The 26,650-nt window shown below is 45.6% G+C and overlaps 1 protein-coding gene and 1 long non-coding RNA gene across 5 annotated transcripts; both read left to right on the forward strand.

Annotated features, from left to right (window-relative positions):
- Window positions 1-5,247: 5,247 nt before the first annotated feature.
- Window positions 5,248-10,772, forward strand: LOC147210438 (uncharacterized). Its single transcript, XR_015100871.1, has 2 exons — window positions 5,248-5,569; window positions 7,519-10,772. It is a non-coding gene; the product is annotated as an uncharacterized LOC147210438 (long non-coding RNA).
- An 8,044-nt stretch (window positions 10,773-18,816) lies between these two features.
- LOC147210439 (rho guanine nucleotide exchange factor 7) lies at window positions 18,817-26,510 on the forward strand. 4 transcript variants are annotated; one of them, XM_086110509.1, is made up of 12 exons: window positions 18,817-18,958; window positions 20,349-20,511; window positions 20,594-20,814; window positions 22,362-22,479; window positions 23,302-23,448; window positions 23,946-24,026; window positions 24,100-24,187; window positions 24,663-24,799; window positions 24,895-25,041; window positions 25,472-25,558; window positions 25,828-25,903; window positions 25,985-26,510. In XM_086110509.1, exons 2-12 carry the CDS (start codon window positions 20,491-20,493, stop codon window positions 26,065-26,067), a joined length of 1,206 nt encoding a protein of 401 aa, XP_085966635.1. In that variant the 5' UTR covers window positions 18,817-18,958; window positions 20,349-20,490; the 3' UTR covers window positions 26,068-26,510. The 4 variants fall into 4 exon arrangements, with proteins under 4 accessions (XP_085966635.1, XP_085966628.1, XP_085966645.1 ...); XM_086110502.1 differs by having other exon boundaries at window positions 23,302-23,447; window positions 23,939-24,026; XM_086110519.1 differs by having other exon boundaries at window positions 20,349-20,501; window positions 23,302-23,447; window positions 23,939-24,026.
- The last annotated feature ends 140 nt before the right edge of the window (window positions 26,511-26,650 follow it).

The following is a 26,650-nucleotide window of genomic DNA, read 5'->3' on the forward strand; positions in this document are numbered from 1 at the left end:
TTCACCTGACCCCCACCGTTCCCACCCCCCAGAGAGCCTTTTATCTCACAAACACATCTTGTATCATTAGCGAGACCTTCTGTTACCCCGTCGACAGACCCGATGATGCACCGGATGCGCCGTACGTGTGCAAGACATGCTAGACTTTGTCAGGAATGTTCTTTTTGCCAAGTAGCCTGGGGTATCATGTAAATGCGACATTTCGCCGCCGTCCTGAGATTTTTTTTTTAATTAATTAACAAAAAACAAACAAAAAAAGGACTTATGAGTTTTTCACAAAACTGTGACAATTTATTGGATGATCATGAAAAGTTGACATAGCAACCAAAAATAAACTGCAAATGATCCATCCATTTTCTAGGCCACTTATCTTGCAGCTTTGGACGTGACAGAAAGAACACGAATAAAAAATTAACCCCCCCCCAACCACCACCACTGAAATAATGGCGCCATGGTAAGTTTGCAAATGCTGACTCACGACTAGGCGGGGTTTACTGTACACTGCTTTTAGGACAAAATGTACCATTTTCTGCAGCATTTTCTGCGTACCCATTATGTTGCCGGTCTTCCCTGAACAGAGGCAAACCTCACATCATGGGACCTCTTCCCAAATTTCTTACCCAGTAAACGAAGACGTATTTGCACCCGCTGTGGAAGTCATTGTGACGAGTCGCTCATGCTAGCGCTTTAGTAAACACATTAAGCAGCGAGCGAATGACAGCAGCCAGGTGGGCAGGTGTGTTTGGAGATGTTACAGGAGGGTCCGAGTACTTGACAATGCCTTCGACTGAACACACACAAACCATTTAAAGCCTGACAATACTAAATGTGCCCGAGAGGCAGGGGAACGTGTCTTGATGTTTATATTTAGGCACAATGAACAGTGGTGACCTTTTGGAAAGCTTTTCCACACGTTTTCCTCACAAACTGCCGCGTCTCACCTGCTAATGTTTGAAACTCGTGGCGGCGGCTTTTGGGACTCGCTGCTTTGGGAGAGTTTGCGCGCGTGTCTGCACTTGGAGACGTGCAAGAAAACGTGCGATCCTTTTGTCTGTTCAAATGAATCCCGTCAAGCAGTTTCATCTCCCCCTTTGAATACGTTGGGGTGAAAACTTAAATTTTGTTAATGGTATACAAATTGTATACCATCTAACAAAATGTGACACAGAAGTGTAACATTTATAATAAACAATGACCGTTTACCCACTGCAGAAAATACAGTCTAATCATTTTTAAGTCGATATCTAAAAAAAAAATTACGATAAAATAAAAGCCCTCGAGTCATACGGTGATCATATATATATACAGTATATTTTGACTGCAGGTAAACATGCAGTCAAGTCAAGTCAAGTCAAGTACAACTTTATTCTCAAATGCGCTGTATGTGCAACATACAGCACAGATGAAATTTTTTTCCCTCTCAACCGGACAAGACAACAAGAGGAGCCACTGCGGGTGCCCGCGCCGCCATCAAAAGATTATATCAGATATCAGATTATTACAAAACGCTACCTATATGATGCAGTACAATTTCATTCAAAATTGGTGATCTTAATCCCTCTCGAAAAGCCTCATTGTGTCAGATTAGCAAAACTATTGCGCCCACCGGATGTTAAAGAGTTCACTCTTGACCCCATTTGAACTCTGTTGCTAGCCAAAACAGCAGCGCTAACTAAAGCCAGAATGTGCCAACAAGTTCTGGTATAATCATTTATGAGGTGGCATTCTTTACCGGCTGACTTGTGACTTGCGATGGCTCCAAAATGCGGTGGATAAATAACGCGACGCCGCTCGGTTCGGCGAAACGGATATCTGATCTCAAAATGCTTGACTATTGCTCGTACTCTTTGTGACAGACGTCAGGCCAATGACAACAGTTGGACCCGAAACCTGCCAGTCAGTCCAACAGGTGTGTTTTGGAATAGGATGCAGCAATAATTGCGCAGCTTCAATCTGCTTTTCCATGGCAACTGCCCCGCTAGAGATTAGAGCACAGGGCGGCACCATTTACACACACACACACACTTGCACACACACTCGGAGAGGCTGAATCCTGAGAGGCCAATTAGACAATGCTGGTGGCAGGAGGCAAGTCGGGGCAGGGCCGCGGCTGCTCGACCGCTTGTGCTCCCTCTTCTCCCTTGGTGATTCTCTGTCACTGGGAACTGACATGATGCTTGCATCACAAAGCCGAAAAGTGAGTTTTTGCAAGTGTACATAAAGGGTCCCGCTCGCCGCTTTTCAGTGAGATACGGGCTGAAAGGTTTTATTTAACATTTTCAGTTCTTTCCGAAATGTCACCCGTAAGCCGAAATATCGCTAACTTATTTTGAGTTGGGTGCATTTTTGTTTCAGGTGCCAATAGCCGACAATTAATAATATCAACCTTATGATTGTCTATGACAAAGGAAAATTTTGTCATCAAGTGCGACCAGAATCCCAAAAACGTTCTTTCCGGGAGACAATTTTGAAGTCAACGTCGTGAATGCTCGCTTCAAAGAGACGTTGATGACAAAAGTGTCCTAGAAGTAGAAAATGTTGTAAGGAGAGACGTGTTTTCCATGTAAATGCGTTCCAAGCCCCCTTCCCCCCACAATTCAGACAAATGTTTTCCCAAGCATAAAAATGCATCAAAATATGTAACAAATGCATGTTACAATTAGATTATTGCGCAATAAAGTTCTGTTATGTTAAAGTTATATATAGTTATTAATAGAGTTGTGCATAATGTAGAAAAACAAACAAAAGTGAAGAGTAAAAACGATGGTCATTTCACTTTTAACGGCATCCTCCTCTTTTTTTTTTTTTTGCCCGCTTTATTTCATGTTCTCTCTCAGAAGTGTTTTTTTTTTGTCTGGCGTTTTGTAAAAAAAAAAAAACTCATCCAAGGACGTTTGCTTTTGTCTTCTTTTAACAATCCTTCGGAAATGTCCAAGGCAAACATCAGCATAGTGAGCGATCGCCCGACTGGTGAACACATTTTCTGGGTGATTTACATTTACGTCAAACTATCGGAAGGCCTCATGGCCCGAGCGGCGAATGACGAGGATGCTGCATAGACACAGATCTATCTATTTATCTACTGTACATGCATAGACACAAACGCTAGAAGTCCCTCTGAGCCAATGGGATGCCAGGATGATGTTCGGTAATAGCCAATGGCAGAGCAGCTCTAAGTATGCTGCGTTCAGGAAACTCGGAGCTGCGAGTAGCGGGCCACACTGTATTTTTACCTTTCATATCTTGAAATGTCTTTCGTAACAAGAGGCAATATTTTCCTGCGGAGACATTTCGTTACCTGAAAATGTCGTATGAAGAAACGTTCGTAAGTCGAAGTGCCGCTGTACTTGGACCGCACATGTGGGCGTCGCTGGCCTGCCCGTGATGCAGAGAGCGAGCTAATTGTCTGGCAACGAGCAAGGCGATCTGTCTAATGAAGGCCCTTTTTTAAACCTCACACCTGGGCCAAGTCCTCCAATTTCCTCGAGGACAATTTGAATCTCTGTAATTATCCTGCCGAGAGGAAGACAGGTGGAGAATACAACAAAAAGGCCTCCACGGGCAGATGCTGCATTTTCAGCAATGAGGCCTTTCCTTTGGGGGGGGGCAAGAATGTTTCTGTCATTTTTCCCTTTTATTTGTGTGTGTCTGTGGCCTTTCAGAGGCCACCGAAGGTCTGATTTAATTGTCATGAAGCCGTGTGTGACTGTTGACTGCACAATATGAACACTCCAAGGCCTTTCGGGATGGTTCCACCTCGGTTATCCCAGCGGTCCCCAACCTTTTTTGGTTGGGGGGGTTTCGTCATCGGCGCTTTCGTGAACAAATCAATGCGAGCAAGTGCAGTCTTTTTTTTTTTTTTTTTTTTTTGCCGTTCCATTCGCAAGCGATGCTTCTGACCAACCGACCGGTGTCCTTTAACATCCTGCCTTGCGTGACCGGGCTGGCGAGATAGCCATCAGTAGCCAAATAAGTTGAGGTCAGTCTCCCGTGCGTCACCCCTCTCCTCATTTGCAATACAAATGAAATCCCAAACAAAGCAAACCTTTTTGGAGCCCAGCGCTTTACGAAATGGCCAGACTCCTCACAGGAGTGACTCGGTAGAGAGGGCGGGGGCAGGGGGGAGTGCAAATCGGTTACTTATAATCGTCTAGTTTGTGAGTGGTTTGTTGGAGTACGTTTCACCTTTATGAAATCAGCCTTTTTGTTGACTTGAAAGAAAAAAAACAGGGTCCTGCATTGTTACTTTTGTATGGGGGGGGGGGGGGGGGGCACAGAATCACATTTGCTGTCCGAACCCATCGCTGCCTATTTGATTGTCTTTTGCGTCAACGTTGGGACTGTTTGTTTAACTGCGGGCAATCGGCTTCTTCCACATTTGCCGGCGGAGTTGTGCTGCGAGCCGCGCCACACCCCGCCTGAAACAGGATATGGGTCGGCTATTGTGCTCATTGTGAAGAGACTAATCCGAACAATTCCACCTTCCAGACCGAAAGTGGCTGCCTTGCCCAGCATCAAGCCAAGCCCCGCTCAGGTTTTGGATTCAGCCCCCCGTTTGCCCCCTCGGGACAAGAGCTTTTGTGGGCCGGCGCCCCCCGCCCCCCACTCCCCGCCTCTAAATGCTCCAAACGGACCTCAAAGCTCCGGTGTCGCTTTTTCAAATTTTACTCACCTGCACTTTGTTCACCTGTTGATGCCGCCTTGGTTATGGTTGGGCCCAAAAAAAAAAGGTGTGTGTGGACACAAAGGGAAGGCATTTCATTTCATGAGAGCAAAGGGCGGGTATTTCAGGTGACGGCCGACTTTTACAGAAAAAAAAAAAAAAAAAACGACGCGGCATTGAAAATGTACGTTTTGTCGACCGGGCGTGTTTGCGTAGAACAGAGGAGGCCGTTCCCACAAAGCCTGAGCTGACATCCTAAAAAAAAAACCAACACATACAAGAAGGTACCTGGGGGGGTTAATGGGGGTTGGGGGCGGGGGTAAGCGAACCGGTGAGGTGAGAGTCAGAGGGCAGCGGCGGGGCTGGGGTGGGGATGGTGGTGGTGGTGGTGGTGGTGGGGGGGAGTCTCCGTTCTTCATTGCCATTTGCTGAGACATTGCATCGGACACACCTGTAAACGCCAGGGGCCGAAGAGATTGGCTGCGACCTGAAAAATTACACCTGCGGGGCGGGGGGTGAGGGGGGGTGCGAGTCGAGCTACATGTAAACGAAGCCCTTTACAAATTCTGCCTCTGTCTTCTCGAGGAGCTTCACAGTTGAACACGGCCCAAGAGAAAGAAAGAAGTTTTGCTCGGGCGCCAGCGAGATGACTGAGGCATTTTTTCTTCCGGGGTTTGGCTTTTCCTCTGACATCATCCGGGCTAACGTCTACCTGGAAGGAGGGACATCTTCTTACTTCTAACCGCCATGCCAGTGTCCTTCAGCCAGAGCAGGAAAGAAGAGGACTAGCGAACGACGGCGGCAAGACACCACCCCCACCCCATCCACCTCCACCCCCCCACCCCGACACAATGACGGCTCTTGTGTTGGGTTTCTGGCTCGGTGACCGCACCTGGGAAAAGCTGGGTAAATTCACCAAACGCGATCCCCTTCTTTATCTTCGGTGTCCACTTTTTAAGACGCGACCTGTTGCTCGGCGACGCTGTGCCGTTCAAACTTTTTGTCGATCGGCTAAGATCGGGAGAGGCGCCGCTGGCGATCGCGTTGCGGATAAAGCATTCGCTTTCAGGGGTGGAGGTGTGGGGAGGGGGTGTTTTCCATGTTGACGCGAAAATAACACGTATCGAATTCCGACTCGGTTTAGCAGAAAGAAAAGCTCGGAAACAATAGAAGCCAACGTTCATTCCTAAACTGGATAGACCAGTTGGGGCAGGTCAAGGCAAACTGCCAGTCTTGTCAGAGGACATGAAGACGAGAGGCCGACTCCTTCTCTGAGATCATTCAAAACCTTCCGCTCGGCGCCGAACGACGGTATGAAATCGTTTCGCTCGTAATCTCTCCCGTGACAGATAATTAGCCGTAGCATTCGCCGGGTCCGCATCGTATAAGTCGATTATTTATGTCACAACTTTGCTCGACAACCTGTTGAACCGACTCGACTTTTCTGCTGAGGTCATTTCGCCGCCTTCCCTTTCTCAGTTTTTGCAAAGTCTGAGCAGCGGCTGTTTTAAAAAGAGGAAGTGGCTGCGGGCCGCGGCGCAAAATGTCCGCTTGCTCTGTTCGCTTTGGCCTCGGAGGTTCCGTTGTCGAGCTAGGAGACAAACGGCGGCGTCATCCTTATTCAAGTGCATGGGGAATTTCCACCACAGAGCCGGTTATTCTTTCTGGAGTCGTCCCGTGCGCTCGGAAGGTCGATTTATTCGGGTGGGGGGGGGGGGGGCAATTTGAGGAAGCGGACGGCAAAATGGAGGGAAAATGTACAGCGGAGGCTCCGGACCGAGGTGGAAGATCGTGATTGGTGGATGGTTCGTTTCTTTCATACACCTGGACAGAAAGCTGCGGGTCACGTGGGAGCCTCTTGTTCTGGGGGGAAGCTGTGCTTCATTTGTTCGTACTTATGGAGTTTGAGGGCATTTCGTGATTTATGGAAAGTAGTTACCGTCAAGGTGCAGTTTGATGTCCCTGATGGGGGGGGGGGGGGGGGTCAGAAAGGGAGGGGCCTTCACTGTCATATGGGATGGCACCATTTTAAATGGTTGGTGATGTCACATTTCGGATTTTGATCATATAATGTTCGACTTTTTTCAATTTTCATGATTATTATTTTTTTAATCAAAATTTGAAATACTCAATACAAATATCGCTCGATACAAATAACTTTGTAATTATTTCATCGTGGTTTGAAAGTTTTATATGTCTCACCGTGCTATTTTCGAAACGTGCCTTGGGACTATGGCTAATCACTAGCATTTATGCTAATTCCGGCGCATTTACACCGTTTGGTCTTGTGTTGATTAATGTGCACCGTCCCAATAAAATAAATAAATGAATAAACAAATAAAACAGCCAAGTCAAGAACGCGCGTAAGCTGAAATGTGCCATTTTACATTTGGGATGCAAAGCACGAGCAGGGTTGAAGCGCCTCGGTTGCCCCTCAGCGGGTGGGCCGGGCGAGATAACGTCTGCGCTTAAATAAAGTTTTGGGTTTCCTTTCCATTGTTTTCTCACAAAGAAAGGCGACTATTGATTAAGGGCCCGAACGTTTTACCTATCGGGTTGTTCACTTCACAGCGGAGTCGCATTCCAGCACAGAGGGCAGAGTTACCTGATCACGCTTCACTTCCAGCGAGCAAAAAAAATAAAAAGAAAGCGTGGGCAGCCGCCAGCGCTCACGACTCCCACCGGCGCCGCGCCGCCTTGTACAATGGGACAAACTTTTGCCAAGAAGCGCAACCGTCGGCGGAAGTTTAGTGGGCGTGAGGGCGGGCTCGTTACTTTGACCAGGTAGCCGTAAGCCTTGTCTAATCTTTTCTCACACCCTTTCTTTTCTCCCTCTCCCTTCTTGTCGTCCTCAGAGGGCCGCCGGCGGCGGCGGCGCTGGTTTATAATGCTGATGATTAACTAAATAGAGTTGTGGGAGAGCAGGTCTGCTCGGCTTTCTCATTTGCTGGGGCCCGGCTGACCGCGAGGAAGACCGGGAGTGTTCTCGGGCGAGACTTTTCTTCTGCTTCTTTTTCGGCCCCTGCCTTCCCAAACAAAAGTTTGCTTTGGTGGCATTCTTTGCTCGCGGTACCTTTCCAAGACGGTAAGATTACAGGTGCCTTCTCCATTTTGCTCCCCCCACCACCACCCTTCTTTCTCCCTTCCCCCCTTCTCAACCCCGGGCTCAACTTTTGCCTTGCTTGCGGGGTGACGGAAAACCTTTCAACGTCTCATTAGCACGCCTTTTTTTTTTTTTTTTTTTTTAATAATCTAAGATAGTTTGTCATTTTGTAATAAGATAGTTGGAACAAAGTAAACTTTTCCCAAGATTTTCCGTTTGAAAGAGAAAAAAAAATGTGGTTCATTCGATTTCATGTAATTGAGCAAGAATGTCGTTTTGATGAAGGGAAAATAAGCGTGCGGCGGGTACGGGGGCGAATCTTTGGGCACGGTGCACCTGCGAAGCAGCCGCATTATTCAGTAACGGCGCGCCGTTTGAGTGACCTTCCGCATACAGGCTGGCCGCTCAGGTCGAGCTGAGCAGCATTCCTTCAGCCTTTCATCATTCCACTCACACAAAGACGACAGCATCAGAGGTCCACCAATCGAGGGGGGAGGGGGGGACATCCCCTCACATTTTAGGCTGTCACTGAATGCCAGTTAACTCCGAACCAAAAGTTGTGATCGGATTTTTTTTTTTTTTTAATCCAATTCTGCGTCAATCGAGCAACAACGCCCAATGGCTTGACTTACTTTTAATGCGTCGATATTTTGTGTGAAATTAGCAACTGCTGCGGCGTATCGTGTGAAAAAGCAGCCCTTCCTCCCCTGTCGTTGCCGCGCCGTAACTTTCGACTAGTCAGAACAGGTTTGGGCAATCATTAACAACTTTTGTGGCCCGGTGTTCTGTGACAGCCCAGCGTGGGCTGGAGAGCGCAACGCGAGGCCTTCTCAAGCGGATGTCCCGCTCGTGCAACGCAGAGACAAAATGTTAGCTCGCATTTGGCTCATGAAGTTCGCCGCTCGCCTCGTTATCGACGTGGTTAGAATTTGCGCAAGTGCGTTGTGCCTCCGGGCTGCACTTGCAAACCTTCAATTGAACAGTCAGTCACTTGAGCAGCAAAATTTGTATATATATATTTTTTAATTCCTATGTTAACAGATCATTCTTTGATCGGAAGGAAAAAAAGAACCCAAAGTGCACGTGTACGTGCACGCGCTGCAAAGACTCTGTTCTTCGGCTCACAGCCCAATGTAAACTTAGCCCCGCCCCCGACATACAGAACTCGTCTCTCTGTCAAAATGTGTCACTTCAACTTGTAGTTACTCGGTCCCCATGTACTACTTTCCTATTAGACAGGTCTTTGGGACTATCTTGTGGCACACCCCAAAAAAAAAAAAAAACCCTTATGAGTAGCGAAGCACAAATGGAATCCAGCATAAGCGATGACACGCGTTTGTTCATCCTCGGTCGGTCTTTCGGGGGCGTCTTCAAGGGTGACCATCTCCATCTTACGAGGCAGCATTGGATTACATGTCTTTTTCTAATACTGCCTGGTAATGATGATGATAGTCATCTGCTTGCAACTATTGCTTAAATGATACGGGGCGGCGGGCGAGAGGGTTAAGCAGCAGCAGTCGGCGAAGGAGGCTCTCAGGATCCATCTTACCGGGCAGTGCTGGATTGTACTGTTGTTGTTCTAACACTGTCTGGTAACGATGTTTTCTGGGGGACCACAAACCTGCACTCGGTCACATGGTCGCCTTGACAAATCTTCCCCTTGAAATCGACGATTGGCTGCTGTGTGATTAATTTGACATGATGATATTAAGGCAGACGACGTAAGAAGGAGTCGGGAGTGCGCGTGTTGCGCCTTTCGTTAAAGGGGGCTCGGCTTCGTACGCCATCTTTGGAATGAATACCAGGCCGTCGACGTGTGTGATCGGTGAACGTAATCCGATTCCGAACAGTAGCAAAAATGCAGCCAACGAGTGAGCCCGATAAGCACAACCGTGACGGCGGCAGCGTGTTACTTTTGTGACATAACGCGGAGGCTGGCGTGCATCAAACACCCGTCCTAATTTTGAAGATGGGGAAAAAAAAAGGCCTTGCGTAATCGCTTTATAATACAGCTTCCGTCTTTTACTTCTTTACTCACCTTCCTGATTTTATTTTATTTTTTTTCCTCTTGGCTCCAATGTCAACCCCGCCCCAGCTGCATAAAAGAAAAGCGGCACGTTGATCGTTCCACCGGTCGTGCAAGGCCGTTTTGCTTTTTTTTTTTTTTTTTGCCGCTTGCCTACCATGAACAGCGCCGGCCTTTGCGCCGCATGGCAGCCATCGGTTTGTGCGGCGCGTCGTGAAACTGAACCGAACGGAGCGCCTCGCGTGTGTGTGTGTGTTTAAGGAGGGAGAATCACCCGTCACTCTAAAGACGCAGCTGCACCTTTATGTACCCACTCGGCTCCATTACCCAAGCCACCGGCAACACTCGTCTCGTTGTCAGCCATTGGCGACGGCTGGAGAGCGAATAGGGAGGCTTGATGGCCTTTGGTGCTCGTACGAGTCTGAAAACGCCGCAGAATGAGGAACCTGGGTCAGGTCGTTTCTTCTGCACTGCTGCTTCCTCAGAGGTGTCCCCCTTGCCAGCCTGTTGATTGGCGTCTTACCAGACATGGTTAGATGTAATTACTGGTGTCTAATACTGTCTGGTAATGCCGTCCATTAAATGGCGTTGCCTTCCGCTGTCTTCCTTCTGCTTTCTCGCTCTTGACGCGTCTTCACGCGTGCGCCTTAGCGGACGTGACTGTGGAACCGTGATCCTTGCACTCACTGGAAGCGTCAAGCATGCAAGCAGGATTCTTCCATGTGACTCGAGTCAAAGTTTAACCTTTTTTCTCCGATCGGTACGTTTTTTAAGACTTGGGGAATATGTTGACGGCCGTATATGGGTGACTTGTCCGTCCGTAGAAAGACGTGTCGTCTACTGCCGTGTAGTGTAACAGAATACCTTCCGGGAACTTGGCTTTTCTCCAGGGACAGTAGACAAATGCAGACTTTATCCTCGGGCAGAATATACTGTATGCCATGTGAAAGAACATATTGAATAAATGAAAAAAGAATGGACTTTTTGTGTCTTTGGATTATTTTTGTTTTTCTTCTCTTTTTTTGAATCCACTTGCAACGTGTACTCGTTTCGTTGTCGCAGCCCTGAAGCGGCGCTGACGCTTTCCTTGTTGAGAGTGGAATGCCAACCTCCAGTCAGGTGTGGATCAGGTTACGCAGAACAGAGCCTCTTTTTCAAGCTGCCGCCCCACCCCCATCTGCCACGCCAGAAGCTCTCATTGTGTCCCACTGTGGACTGCACCTTGATCATAAGAATAAGAATCGTGATACGAATTTTAAAAAAAAGATAATTTGGATGTTAATAACACAAGTACAGAATGATCAATTCATCACCTTCTTAAAATAATGGTCAAGTCATATTTGGACAAAAAAAAAAGACTACCGTATTTTCACGACCATTCGACGCACCGTATGGTTGGGCGCAGTCTCATTAATGGGTGCTATTTCTGTATTTTACACATAGACAAAACGCACTGTATTATTGGGCGCAATTTTAAAGTGGTAAAACATACGCCAGCTTAAACATACGGCATGCATGCGCGCACGCTAAAAACACGTTAGCTTGTAGCATACGGTAGCATGCCAAGACATACAGATACAAGCTAAAAACACGTTTTTAAAAAGGCAACGGAAGCAAAACTGAGTTCCGTTGTATTTTATTTAGCCATCGTACAATGTACTCACGTTTTTCGATCAATCATCACCCAGAAATCCATCAAAGTCCTCATCCTCTGTATCAGAATTGAACAATTGTGCAAGTACCGGTAATCCATCAAACACGCCGTGTTCCCTCTCGTTGTCAGTCACTCTCATTGCCATGTGGCTCCACAGAAATGATGCCGGCTTTGCCAAAAACTCGAACAACAGTGCAAGCAGACACGTTCGTCCAAGCAGCCACAATCCATTCGCAAATTGTGGCGTAACTCGCCCGGCGCTGCCTCTCACTCTTTGTAAAGTTGTGTTTGCCATCGATCATTCATTGTTCCTATGCCGTTCGCAACTTTGCTTTGAACGCCCGATTGATGCCGATGTCCAGCGGTTGGAGTTCTTTAGTCAAGCCTCCGGGAATAACGGCAAGCTCAGAGTTCATTTGCTTGACTTGGTTTTTCACCGCTGCTGTGAGATGGGCACGCATGTCAAAAGCATAACCGATGGCTTGAAGTTTGAACTGAGCTTCGTAGGCGTGTCTCTTTGTAGAATTTATTTTCGGGGGTTCTTAGAAACCAAAACCGAAGTTGTTTTGCAACAATGCACATAGCCACACTCTATACAGGTGTTGGTACCTGCTTGGGGCGTCCCTTTAGCGTCCACCCTTCACTCATTGGCGGACTTCTTCCCCGCATGCCTGTCCTCACTCACGTCTGCCTTTTCTCTCTCTCTCCATATATGTATATATACACGCCCAGCCTTCACTGATTGGCCTACTTCTTTGCCGCATGCCTGTCCACAGTCACTTCCGCCTTTTCTCTATATAAACAGCGTGTCGGCTGTCAGTCAGGTTTTGGAACTCAGCGCATAGACAAGACGCTCCGCATCATAAGGCGTCCTGTCCATTTTGGAGAAAATTTTTGACTTTTAATGGCGCCTTATAGTCGTGAAAATACGGTACTTTAAACTTCTCATGTTACTGGCCACACCTGCTAAAATCAGCTACGTCATTCTTTAAACAGATCATTGAATTCCACCTCCGAAATGAAAATTGTTTTAGGATGTTGATAGCATACTAAATAGTATTCAAAATATTACTTTTACTACTCAAAATATCCATCCATTTTCTGAACCGCTTTATCTTCACCGGGGGGGTCCCACCAGCCGTCTTCGGGCAGTAGGCGGGGGACACCCTGAACTGGTTGCTAGCCAATCCGCAGGGCTCACAGAGAAATCACACCGAGGGACAATTTGGAGTGTTCCATTAACCGACAGTACACATTTTTGGAACGTGGGAGTACCCGGAGAAAAGCCACGCAGGCAAGGGGAAAACATGCAAACTTTTTTTATTCTTTTTCGTTGAAAATGTAGCATGCATGTATCATGTAAAACGAATTAACAATAAGACAATAATAGACTGGATTAATCATTATAATACAAACACTAAAATAAGTTATAATACGCACACCATAACCATTTTAAAAAATTACTACTCATAATAAATAGTATCAAATATATAAATAAATAAAATAAAAGCTGAACATATAAGCAAATAAGTGATGGTGACAGAAATTTGATGAGAACACAATTTTCACGGGTGCTGATTGAAGCCTCGGGTGGGAGGTGCTGTTTTTTGCTAATTAGATTTCACTTGCAAAAACAACCCCAACTTTCAAAATGGCAGAAAAAAAGGACAATTTGAAGATGTCGCTTCCCGCCTTGTTGACATCACGCGACCGAATGACATTCCAGACCGGAGGAAAGCCTGCAGAGGATTCCTGAGCTGGTCTGTGCATGCTTGGAGCATTTGGACCAGATTCCTGCTCCGACCCTTCCTGCCTGAGGATGGAGAGGAATGGAAACATTTTAGGTAACCTATTAGCATCATTCTAAACGTAAGGCATTAGCATCATTTTTGAACACCCCCCCCCCCCCCCAAAAAAAGAAACAACAAGTCCGCTTGCTTCTTTTCAACTTTTGACCATGGGTGACTAAGAACCTAAAACCAATGTTGTTGTTACTACATTTACACTTGGAGCTGGGTTTGGCAGCTTCAGTTTGGCAGCTTGTTCCATTTGCATGCCGTGTTCACAGCGAAATGCTGTTTCTACACGGTTGCTTTGAACTCTCGGCTTCCCAAATTGCCGAACATAAAAGACCTCTCAAGGGTTGAAGATGACTAACATAGGATGGGCCGTTCTCCACGTGTGGGACTGGGAAGCCTGCGGCACACGGCTGCTTCAAAGCAACAAGGTTGGGCACCAACCTATCCATGTTTTTCCTGAGTGGATTCATTCTAACCGTAGCGGCGCGGGGGTCCATCTCGGGGCACTTCATTCTCCTCGTCGGGCCTAATTTGAGGCTCGATAGTGTATTTGCTTCCATATGAACATATATACTTTCAGACCATGTGACAAAGTAGACTTGTGTGCTATTCACCTCATTGCAGACTTTTGTTTCCAGACTTTTTTTTCCCCCCAAAAAAACTAAAGTCCCGCTATTTTGGGAAAAATGTATATTTTCAAATGTACACAGAATGAGGTGTCGAGCCCTATTTTTGTGCCTGCGCAAGTGTAGCGCAAAGCATCGTCTAACTGTGCGCATGTGCGACAGTTATTACTTTTCTCCATATGTTTGGAGATATTGTACTCTATTATATTGGCATCACACTACTGCTGCCACTCAATAGATTTGAACGGGACCCTCTGTGACAACCCCTTCCAAATATAGACGTCATTTTCAATACAAATATACGGACACCATCTTGAGTACTACGTACTGACTAAAGGCTTTGAACGGGCCACGCGGTCCAATGGTTGGGTGCAGCAGAAATTCAACGAGAAAAAAAAGGAAAAGAAAACCAGTCTTCATTTTAGATAGCCAAAGAATTTGTGTCTGCCGTGGTTTATTTTAGTTAAAACGGCTCTTTATTTGATTAACCTAATGTAAAATGTCCCTCCGCGCTTACCGTACTGACATGGCAGAAAATTCGAAATGTATATTGTGGTAAATGAAACGGCGCCGAATGTCTGGAAATTGCAATCAGTAGTCGCCAATTTGTTTCCATCTCCACCTATGTTCATGTCAACCTCTGAAGATATCATAATGATCACCCAAATATTACGGATGTTATGACGACGGCGTTTTCCTCACCAGAGAGGCACTCACGACAAAGCTTGTTCAACTTCAAGGTAAAGTTTGTAGAATTTAGCGCTAAGTAGTGGTGAACGAATAAATTGCAATGACCTCTGCTTGAAACGTGTGCATTTTGTAGCAGGCGCGCTACGGTGCAGCAGAGAGACCGAACTTCACAAAACTACCGCCAATTTCATCAGCAGATTTTCAAGCACAATGGCATCCCAAACGACTTTTAGTGTTACCTCAACTAACTTCGTAAGTGGATGGGAGTTGTTAAACGTGCCGTAAGTAGGATTTTGAAAACTACGTTGTTTAATTTTGTCTCCTTCGTGTATCTGTAGCAGAAAGATGGCGGCGAAACATGGCAGCCTCCGTAGGGGAGGAACGCCGGATGCCATATAATTAGCCATTACTTCACCTACAATTACATTTTAAAAATTACGTTGAAGGGATAGAACTTTTTTTTTCCATATCATTGATATACATAGTGGGTTTTAGAAACAATGAATAGTGAAAAACAACACATTTTAACGCACAATCCCATTCATGAGAGAAGCCCTTTGTCCATAAAATACAAAATATTGGGACGATATTGTCAGAGGTTGATGTGAGCATAAATAGAGATGTCCACATTTATTTTGGCGAAGAGTGATTGCAGTTATCTGACATTTTGAGCAACGTACGTTTCTTTTTTTTTTTTTTTGCCTCCCTCAAGAGCCAATCTATCAAGTCCCCTTGGCTCTCGTTATTTACAAATACGTACATGTTTTGTCTCATCACATTACATAATGTTACACAGATAGAAAACTTGCAGATTCAGTTTGAAAAATGTGCAGGATTCTTGCATGCAAACATTGGCGTGTTCGTCACACATAGGCCTGCGAAACTAACATTTTCAGCAATTCCGTGATTGGCTGTCGCCGCAGATAACACTTCAATCAATCAAAAATCACACCACTATCCTTCAGATTTTGTCTTAGTGATAAACAACTCAACATTAGATTTTAAGAACACAAAAACAGATGCTGTAGTAACAAAAAAATATATAATCAAATAAGAATGTTTATTTTTAGAACTGCATGCCTCAAATCGGAGCACCACCACCTTGGTCGCCGGGCACGGCCCCCGAAGGCCCGCTTGTGGCGACGGGCTTTGTGTACACATACAAACACATCCACAAAACTGGCAGATGGCAGAGCACAAGGTGAACGCGGTTGTAAAACAAGCCTGCTCTCTTTGTCCACCTGCAGCAGCCTTTAACAGCGTCTCTATCAGATGGCGGCTCTTAAGCAAGGTGTGGCGGATGCCTGATGCGGGGAGGCCCACTTCAAGGGCTGAGCCTCTTTGGAATATTTTTGGTTTCCAGAGTTGGCAACTGTACTCCCACTGTGACTGAGTAGAAGTACAGATACGGTGATCCGTCGCTATTTCGCGTTTCGTTTATCGCGGCTTCGGTGCATCTCGGATTTTTTTCAAACGTATTCATAATTTTTATTTTAGTTTTTTGAAGTCTGCAAACAGTCCGCGAGAAGCAGTGAAAGTCAGCAAAACAACAGTGAGTCACATAGAGCAACATATACAGTACATGTGGGGTGAGCGGGGGGCTGAGAAGATGTAAAGCCATGTTGATTGGCTTTGCTTCTTCTTTCTGTCTTATCACGTGGGTTACTCTTTGATCTTTAATCAGTGTCTGCTTTTTGGTTGAAAATACATTTGTTGCAAAATCATCATCATCATCATCATCCTCATACTACGACGTTCATGATGAACTCTTTGGCCTACGCTGCTACGTTGTATTTTGATGTTGGTAGTTATGGTGCTGGAGGGAGAGCTGCTCCAAGTATTTCTTTTGGCGATGGTACTTGGCATAAAACAAAACAAATCAAAAACAACATCGCTCTTGGCTGACGCCCTGTCGCTTGTAGAAAAAAAAAAGTAGTAACAATAGCTTTGACTCTTTGTGTTCAGACACAATACCGTCACGTTGACACAACAGAGGAGGCCTCCAGGGAGTTAATATTGGATGAATCGAAACACAAAGTGGCTTTGCAATACAAAACTCTGCTGTGGAAAGACTGTCCTAGTGGCAACTGTTGCCATGGCTCCCACAACAGGGCAATCTGCCGATTGTTTACGTGGGTGGAGTGGAGTGGAGTGGATTGGAACGGAGTGGAGTGGAGTGGACTAGACAGGAGTGGAGTCGGGGGAGGTTTGATGAGCGGCAGCGTGGCAGATGAGATGATTGTGTCTGTGGTTGTCCAGGCCCTGCCAGGCTGAAAGGTTGAATGCACACGGCGGAAGAAGAGCGTGCAGAGGAGTTGAAAGGGTTGACGCTGACCAGTAGGCCGAGTTGATGTATCGCAACAATAAGCTCACATTTTGCCCTTTCCAAGTTGCAGTGTGAAGGTAGAGATTGAATCAATGCCATTTATTGACCTGAAAATGCTCACAGTTTGAAAACAAGGCCTCAAAGTTCACATAAAATCGCACCGTCGTCGTTTCCGTTTAAACAGTGAAAATGGATGACACGTCTAAGTAAAAGTAGCGATACCTTGAGATAGCAATGATGAGTTTTTCGAGACACGAGTTGGCGTTTGCCTGAGTTCTTGCTTTGACGTGAGAGCAAAAATTGGAGATATCACGCCTGTGCGGGTGGCGTGAACCCAAATCAACTCACTTCACGAGGAGGAGTCTGGCCGACCTTGTTGATGTTTCCTGTCAAACTGAACATGACATCACAAGTGTTTTTGAAGCAACGACATCACTTTGTCTCAGCTAGCTTAATGCCAACACTATTTTCATGCCCAGCGCAATCTAACTGCTGTTGGGGTTTTCTTTGGATGCCAAATTCAGGTTATTATACGTACAGCAAGTTCAATTGGACGAAAATGTGGAGTGGTTTCTACGCTTGTTCTTCCACACCAGACTGGAGCTGTTTTTTCGTATGTGTGTGGTTTGCGCAGGTGTGGGTATGGACAGAACAATGAAGCCCTGTACATGCGTCGTTCGCTATTCACAAATTCACATATTTTTTGTTTCTGTTGTGTGGAGCAGCTGGAGCCTAAGCTCAACTATTCTCTGAGGAAAAAAAAAATCCCTAGTCGTGTTTTTTTGTGCTCTTAGATGGCACAAGATCAGACAGTTTGTCCCTATTCACAGCAGGGCGAGGTCCCGATCTCCTGCGAATAGCGGGGGGATTTACTGCATTGATGACTTCAGGCTCAGACTCCAGCCTTAGGAGTGCCAGTCTAACCTGTGACTGATTCATCGATGGGGTCTATTGTCCCCCCCTCCCCCCCCCAAAATTGTTTTCAGATTCAGAACAACCCGATTAAGACCGACATGTCTACCCTGTATGGTTGAGTGTGCTGGTGCTCCTCTCTCTTTCAGAGTGAGCGCTTACTGCGAGAGAACAGGATGGAAGCGGACAACCAACAAGCGCAGGAAGGACTTCAAACTCAAGTGGTGTGAGACCAAATTTCCACACAGCTCCCTCCACTTCACTTTTAATTCATTTGAAAGACGCCTTCAACGCTGCAATTTTTATTTTATAATAGTAAGATATATACCTTTAACACTTTATGCTGTACTTTGAAATATTTTCTTGTCATGTACTTCTTATGTGCGATTTAGTCTCAAAGTTAGTTGAAAACAGGTGTTGCGGCGCGCTAACCGCTAACTCGTGTCGTGCTACACGGGAAGCCGAAAATGAAGGCGTTTATTCTGACAACCTTCCGTATGGATGCGAAGGAAGAGCGAGAGGCTTTCTTTGCTCAGGAGGAGGGTACGGATTCGATATATCTATTATCCTCGAATGCACGCACACAACGCTGGTTGAACAGGCTTTGTGTTTGGTTAGCAAGCTTCAAAATCAAACAGTGGAAAAAAAAAAATCGCCGTTGCGAGGCAGTGTTAACACAACAGGTGCCGAGGTGACGGTTTCATGTACAAAAAAAATAATGCACTTCACCTCCCATAAGGCCCTGATAAAATCACTTGAGGAACATGCTGTTGCCATAGCGATGAATAAGCAAAGGGCAGGGCCGAGGCACAAACACAATTAAAACGACGACGAGAAGTCAAGAGTTACACTCTAATGTAAGAATCGCACCACCATCCCAACTCCAATAATCTCTCAGGTAGAACCTCTGAGTGTGAGCTCCAAACAAAAAAGACAAAAAGGCATCGACAAGTCTGCTCCTCTCTAAAGTGGTGTGATGATGTGTGCACGTGCGCCCCCTGCTGTCTCTACCTGCAGGCCATGCAGAAGAAGAACCCCTTGTACAGCCGCATGAAGGAGGAGAGGGTGTGGTCCATGGAGAGCTTCACCGCCTACGTTAACGACCGCTTTCAGGTCGCCAAGGATGTACCGGGGGGACCGGGTACTGGGCGCCTTCACAGTGAGTGCGGCTGTTGTTGTCTGGTGGCTCGCAGGGACCAATTATCAGTCAGGGAATAATGCGGACTCAATGTGCTCTTAATTGAGGTGAAAGCAAGGTTGGTTGAGCTCATTTCTGTCAAGGGCTGCATCATCTTATTATGTTTTACAATAATGATATTCATGATGGGGAGAATGCGACCCGGTGGTCCAGTGGATAGCGCGTCGACCTCACAATGCAGAGGTACCGGGTTCAATTCCAGCTCCGGCCTTCCTGTGTGGAGTTTACATGTTCCCCCCTGCCCTGCGTGGCTTTTCTTCGGGTACTCCGGTTTCCTCCCACATTCCAAAAGCATGCATGGCGGCCTGATTGAACACTCTCAATTGTCCCTTAGGTGTGAGTGCGGATGGTTGTTTGTCTCTGTGTGCCCTGCGATTGGCTGGCAACCGGTTCAGGGTGTCCCCCCCTGTTGTATAGTCTGCGGCTGGATGGATGGATGGCTTGTGGAGCGGCCGATGAGATGAAAGGTAGCTTCAGCGCAGAGCGCCGATACGTATGTGGAACTGGGAGTCACCGCTTGGAATTGAAGCGGATTTACATGGGACAGGAGATGTGAGCCAATCTCTTTTCGTCAATGGACGCTACAGCTTCTTGTTTGCTTTCAAACTTAGCTTGTAGCAGACATGTGCACATTTTCAGCACGACGTTTCTGATTCACTGGTGAAAGGACACTTTGAGTCTCTCCTCTTTCATCTAGAACTGCTTCAAACAACAAAGTGGATGCCGAAAAAGTAGTTAAGATTGCATGACTGTCTGTGTCTTATGTGTTATGTCGTATTATTTTGTCATTTTATGTTAACTGTTCTGTTGATGGCGGCGCGAGTACCCGCAGCGGCTCCTCTCTCTCCTGTGGTTGCACTGTGGTTGAGAGGGAAGAAATTTCATCTGTGCTGTATGTTGCACATCGAGCATATTTGACAATAAAAGCTGACTTGACTTGGTTTTATGCACAAGGGCATCCAATTTTTTTATTTTTTATGCTGCTCATCCTGCTCTGAGTATAGCGGGTGGCTATCCATGCTGCTTACAGCAAAGTCGGATGAATGCATCACTAAACTGCATCCATATAGTCATTTTCTGTAAATGCTTATATTTCTGCTCACATGATGTGAGTCATTTCACACAAACACAAGAGCGTGCAGACAAACGGGGATGGTTCTGACCGAGTCTGTCCGCAATGTTGCTGCAATTCTAACCATCTCGGCTTTCTTGCTGACTCATCTTGCATTAATCCCATTTGGAAATCAGAATGTGAAGAAGCATGGAAACACAACAATCCGCCACAAGCCATTGCCTCCAAGGAAGGTTGAATGCATCAGAAGTGTCTTGTTTTTTTTTTTTTTTCAAACAGGCGCCCGTGTCAGAGACGAAACCAAAATGTGAGGCAGCTGACAGGAAGGAACAAACAACCACACTGTGCTTCACCGTTTATTTTTTTCTTCATTCTTCAATTCCTCTTCAGACGCCTGAACACCATTGACTTGCCGGCCTGGATGGAAACAGAGTACGCACTGGTGGGGAAAAAAAAAAAGAGGGAACTAGAGATTAGCAGCTCGCCCCTCCTCCTCTGCTCATTTGCCCAATATCCTCTTTTAGGCCCTTTTAGTGTTTGTTTGCGCCTGGTTGGAGTGTGGCAAACACACAGTGGGGAAATGGTGCTCACGGCGTCGTGGCGGATCTGACAGACCGAGCGCAAGAGAGGAAGCGAAAACCTTGTCCGTGATGGGATGCTGCAGCGTGACCCAGAGGCACACCGGCGTGGACGAGGTGGGTCCTGATGAGATCGAGCTCCTGGAACTCTCTGGGGACCATTTAGGGTAAGATGTGGATGTACACTTGAACAAGACATGAAAAGAAATGTTCGGTGCCGAATGGGCCGTCACTTTCTGCAGAGGATGTGACCATCTGTCCCCCCCCCCCCACCCCCACCCCCACCCCTCAGTGATGTGTCTGTCAACCTTGGTGGGTTTTCTTTGCCCTCCTTCTGTAACATCATCTCGTGTGAACTGATGTATAAGTGGTAAGCGTTGACATAGAAGCGAAATCAGGGGTCTCCATACTTCTTCCATCGAGGGGCCGCAGAGAAGAATTGAAGGAACCCGGGCCAGGGCTCCCCTCTCCTACCCCCCCATTGTTTTTATTTATTTATTTATTAAACGGCGAAAACCACACTCCCCAAATACTTGCTCTCTTTTCAAAAGCATTCTTTTTCGATGACATCGGGTACTAAAACAAATCAAGTGTTGGCTACTTGATCGCAAATGAGATTTAGACCAACACACAAAAAATGTATTTCATGTTCATTGGACTTTGGCCACTCCGAGTCAAAAGATTCATGCCAGCTATTTGCGAGGCAAACCACTCACATTCAAACGCTTTGCAGCTTTCGGTAGAACGTGAGCTCATTGTCTCGTATTTATGAAACATCAATTTGGGAGCTCAGTGATGAAGCGCTCATGTGATTAGGAGATTACAACAACACAGCGAGCGCGCTAATACAAAACTGACAACGAGGGGACAAATCCGTTCTTGTTCCAAGACTAAAAGATTACCAGGGGCTAATCTATAACTGCGGCCGTGTGTGTGTGTGTGTGTGTGTAATTATCACATTGTCACTCTGCACTTCTCATGAAGCTCATCCTAGATTTTATGTACGAAGCAGTGCAACATCAGTGCGGACATTTGATCACAACTGTGGAACGGCTTCAAGAGAATGAAACATTCTAAATCGAATCAAATAAAAAATAAATATAAAATGCAATGACAGGCCATAAGAAGTACATTTAATAATAATAAAAATCATTTTATTGACAGGAAGGAAGATAACCACCTCGTTCGACAATTTGTTCCCTCCATTACAAAGTAATTGTAATTACAGTTTGCAAGTTTATTTGTTAGCGGGATTGTGTCAAACCTACTTAACTGATTTCAGGTTGAATTTGTGGAGGGGGGGGCAAAAGGGCCCTGGGAATGAGCATTTGAGGGGGATCCAGATAGAGGCGGGATTTATTCAGCATTTGACATTTTCCTTTATTTCTGAGTGGTTGTCATCACCAAATTCAAGCTAGCTACCAATGTGCCGTTGAGCTGAGATTCAGACTCTCGTCGTGGCGTGGAATCGGGCCGCGGTTTCGTTTCAGCAGGGTAAAAGGTGCACGTTTTGTATTTGTGTGAGTGTCTGTCTGTCTAGTCTGGTAATAATCTGATTATGTCTGTCGGCAGGAGGTTCACGAACGTCAGTTGTCTGTTTTGAACGCGCAAGACTGACCCATTGGCAACCCCCCCCCCCCACCCCCCATCTCCCCAATTATTGCTGTCCACATTGAGTGGGCTTGTTCACAGTTCTAAATGTTGTTGTTGTTAGCGTGTGGAGTTTGGGAGAGAGCAGGCTTCAACTGTCGGTGAGGAGCAGCCGAGACGACAAGCAGCCGCCATCATGCTGCACTTCAGTGCCGCAACTGGAGCAACGTCGCAATCATGCTGTACGTGTGCGTGCGTCGGTGTGTTTGCAGTGACAAAGACTTTTGCAGCTCATATGACTGCTGTTATTTAAGGCGACTTCCACGAGATCAGGTTCCAAACACACTGTCGTTGTTTTCCATGCGCTCCTTTGTGATTCCAAAGTTGACAGGAAGTGAAAAAGTCATTGAAATACTTGGACTGAAAATCAGTGTAGCAATTCACTGCGCACCTATACATAATTACAATAGTAAAATTTGTAGAAAGCAAGTTTATATTAAAGTCAAAATAATAAAAGAAATAGCGGTAAAAAAGAAAAAGAAATGGTATCTTTAATAATTCGGCACCGTAGATAGTTCTCTAATGCTAACGTTCTCAAACTGGCGTCACTCAATTGCGGCCCATAAAATTATTTGTAATACAGTTTATGTCATGTAATTTTCATTTTTTTTTTTTTTTAATTTATTTTCCATTTTGAATTGCATACCTCCATATGGAGACTGGCGTTTCAATAAAACATACTGGGCCAATTACTCCTCCCAACCTTACCTTTGGGCCAAGTAAAACCTCCGATATAATTGATATAGATTTGACAACCCTACTTGTGCAGCAATTCTAGCTGCAGACGACTGAATTATTATTTTTTTAATTGTAATTTAATTATCCTTTCTTTTAAACTAGCCAGGAATACTGAAACGGAAACTTAATTCCCGTTTGTTTGGCATTTTAGATTATGAGGTGGTCCTTTCGGTAAAAAAAACAAACAAAAAAAACCTCAAAACTGCAGCGGGGCCAGAATGAGACCCCAAAAGATTTGTGGTGTGATTTCGTGTTTGTGTCTGTAGGGGGTGCTGTGGGGCAAGAGCAGAGAGGAGCTCCACCGGAGGATCTTCTCCCAGCAGCCAATCAGAGGTTGGGAAGGTCGACCTGCTCACATGTACGGAGAGATCATCCACTCTTCCCTCATGTGTCTGCACAGCAAACATTCCAAGGTGAAATATACTGCACACTCAAAACTGTTGGCCATGAGGATGCATTGTTTATCTTTGTTGCAATTCTGAACGCTTTATTCTATTTTTTAAAGGCTTTTTAACAGGTAAGGAGAACCAGGTGGTGCCATTTCTCGCTTCCCCTTCATAACAAAATATCGGAAGTGTCAAATCCACGTCCAGAACATCTTAACCGTGCCACAGTTTGGCTTTAGCGCTTCGACTCAACCGGCAGACTTGTTTACCAACCGGTTGAGTAGAAGCGCCTGTGGCTGAATCCAAACTTGCAGAGGTTTACTTTGTGGACCTGGATTTGACACGTCTGCATAATATGCAATGTTTCAAAAGGAAAACTATAGCTTTCAAAAGCTCTATCATCACCCGACCTAACGCTTAAGCGACAAGTCATCTCAGCGTGTGCGTTGTATTTCTATTTGTGTCGTGTTCCGCTTCCTTTTGTCCTATTCATCATATTCATTTTCCCCCCCACACCGGAGAAGCGGGAGCATTTCCTAGTTTTATTCTCTTTCCACCTGCTGCTCCTTTCCTTGGATCACACAAAGCAAGACTTCATTTATGAGGTACCGCAGGATTCGTCTTTGTCCTTACATATGTTGCAAATGTACTCGCTAACTTTTAAAACTATTTTCGCAGGGAATGCTTCCACTCTCCGGTCTTTCCTTTCACATTATCCCGATGGACAATGACAGCTGTCAGTCACCACACATGTTTGAAATAAGCAGTAAGTGTGCAATATAGTCCAGACCAATTCCTCATTGTCTTTCATGGCTCTGGCAAACGTTGGAAGACTTTAGTTGGACCGCTTCCTCGCTGACTTGAATGAAACACATTTAACACCATCGAGTTATAAAAATGTAAAAGTTCTTACCGACACGGGACTGTGCAACCAAACTTGCTAGCTTCACAAACGCTACCTCAAAAGCTACATTTTAACAACTTCATAAACTATACAACAGTAAATAAAAATATAACCCAATCACCCAAAATGGACACACTGAGCACTACTAAAAGCCTTTACACAAGATTTAGTTCAAGAAAAAAAAAGCGATTGATTTATTTTGAATTGTCGGTAGATTGCAAAAATACATTTAGAGTAGTTGTTTGTTGTTGCCATTAATATTGCCGTGATTCACAAAAAGTATGCAAAGGGCCCATCAAGTCGAACATTAATGTGTACCGTTCCTTGTGTTGTACAGGTTCAATGGTGCACCCTAAGATCTTCATATGCCCCAATGCTGCGGAGCTACACACATGGATGAAACACATGAAAGACCGCAGACATAAGTCCAGGACTCAACCATTGAGCCCTTCCCACTGTGCTCTCTCTTATCTAGTAATGCCAATCGAGTTGCGACCATCTTACACAAATGTGAAATGTCTGTACGTGACACATAAATACTAAACGGACTTTGTGTGTTGCGTCTGCAGCTGCCTTGCGATGAGCACTGGAAAAGAGAGGAGCTGAAGAAATACTTGCTGCACGCTCCTATATGGGAGTGGGAGGGTTCGCCTATACAACACATGGGCCCGCCAGGATACGTCTCGGTGGTCCATATCATCAACACGCACAGACAGGTATCATCATAATCTGGCCTGTAATGTCAGGACAAACGGCTGACTTGGATGACCTCAACAGCATGATCGCGGCACTTCTACGGTCAACCGCGATTCTTTCAGTGATGATGATCTCACTTTAATTGGATCGACTTTAGTAATTTTACAATTGTACAATTTTTTTTTTGTCCTACCCACCGGAAACGTAAAAATAAGACAAAGAAGCAGAACTCCATACGGCGTGAAGCAAGAAAAGACAAGACAGATTTGTACAACAGTACATGCCTCCATTAGCCACGTCCAAAAACCTTGGAGTCCTCAATCGATTAATTTTTGCGCAGCTCTTTCAGTCCAGATCTTAATGTTGGAACTTGAAGGCACCAATCTACTTAGGACATCAGCTATGACTTTGCGAGACATGTTACCTTGAAATTGCCTTTTGTTGTTCCAGGGCCTCCAAGAAAGACTCATGATTCTCTTCCCTCAAGACATCCTGCTGCTGTCAGTGGACAATAAGCAACTCAATATCACATACCAGGTATTGTCAAAGACAAGCTGCCGTTATCGACGGCCAAGTCAGACTCCTTCCGAGGACTTGTTTCCGAAATATCGGTCCGAGTAGGAGCACGCGCATCATGAAAGCAGATGTTCTCAAAAGTATATCGATGCAAAATACACTCAGATGAATGCCAGTCTGGAACTTTAGTTTCGTTTTAGTTTAATAACGGGTGTTGATATTTTCAGTGCAATCACAATAACATTTATAAATATTAATACATGCTGTTATCCTCCCCCCCAAAAAAAAAGGGCAGGCTGCCTCGTCGAGGTGTCAGAGCGACCGAGAAATCGGCTCTGCCCGGACGACTTGAGTTTGAGCTGCAAGGTACGTACGGTAAACGTCGCGATCATTTGTTCAACGCACAAAGATGCATGTGCCGTATTCAATATAACTGTTTTGTTTCAGGAGAGCTGGTGGAGACCCTGCACGTCTCGTGCACCTGCCTGGAAGATTATCAGAACTGGATTTTTCACTTGCAGCGGGCGTGACTGACGCGGATTCTCAACATAAAATGCTCATTGCGATACTCGGTTCAACATGGTTGAAACACATGAAAGACCGCAGACATAAGTCCAGTCCTCGTCTTCCTCTCAGGTTTCACACGGAAAACTCAATAGTTGAAATTGACGCGTAACTACTCTTTGGTACGAACAAATGAGGGCTAATAGCATTTGTGCTCAGCTCATCTGTCAACATGTAAAATGCAACCCCATTCGTAAGACAAAAATTTCCCCCTTTCCACTGTCGCCAGACGGCGTCCCGCTGCACCAACATTCGTGCCAAAGCTGCCCGGGGGTCGCAAGAGGGCATCACAACTGACCGATATCATATCAAGGGACATATTTGAATGCAGATTAGTTTCGCTTTGACTGTGTGTAGCTCAAATAAAATGTGTACGTTGTGCACCGATGGATGTGTCACAAAAAGGTGATCATGGTTGGAAGAATGATGGTTTGTTGTTAATATTCGAGTTCCATCCCGCCAAATACGGTATTTGTGATCAGATTGACGTACTATGTTAAAACAAGTTGACATAAATTAGAATGAATGCACAAAATGACTGAGCTATGT

Source organism: Hippocampus guttulatus, chromosome 1, assembly GCF_054856545.1.
Source record: "Hippocampus guttulatus isolate MCC_2025c chromosome 1, RoL_Hgut_1.0, whole genome shotgun sequence".
Lineage (NCBI taxonomy): Eukaryota > Metazoa > Chordata > Actinopteri > Syngnathiformes > Syngnathidae > Hippocampus > Hippocampus guttulatus.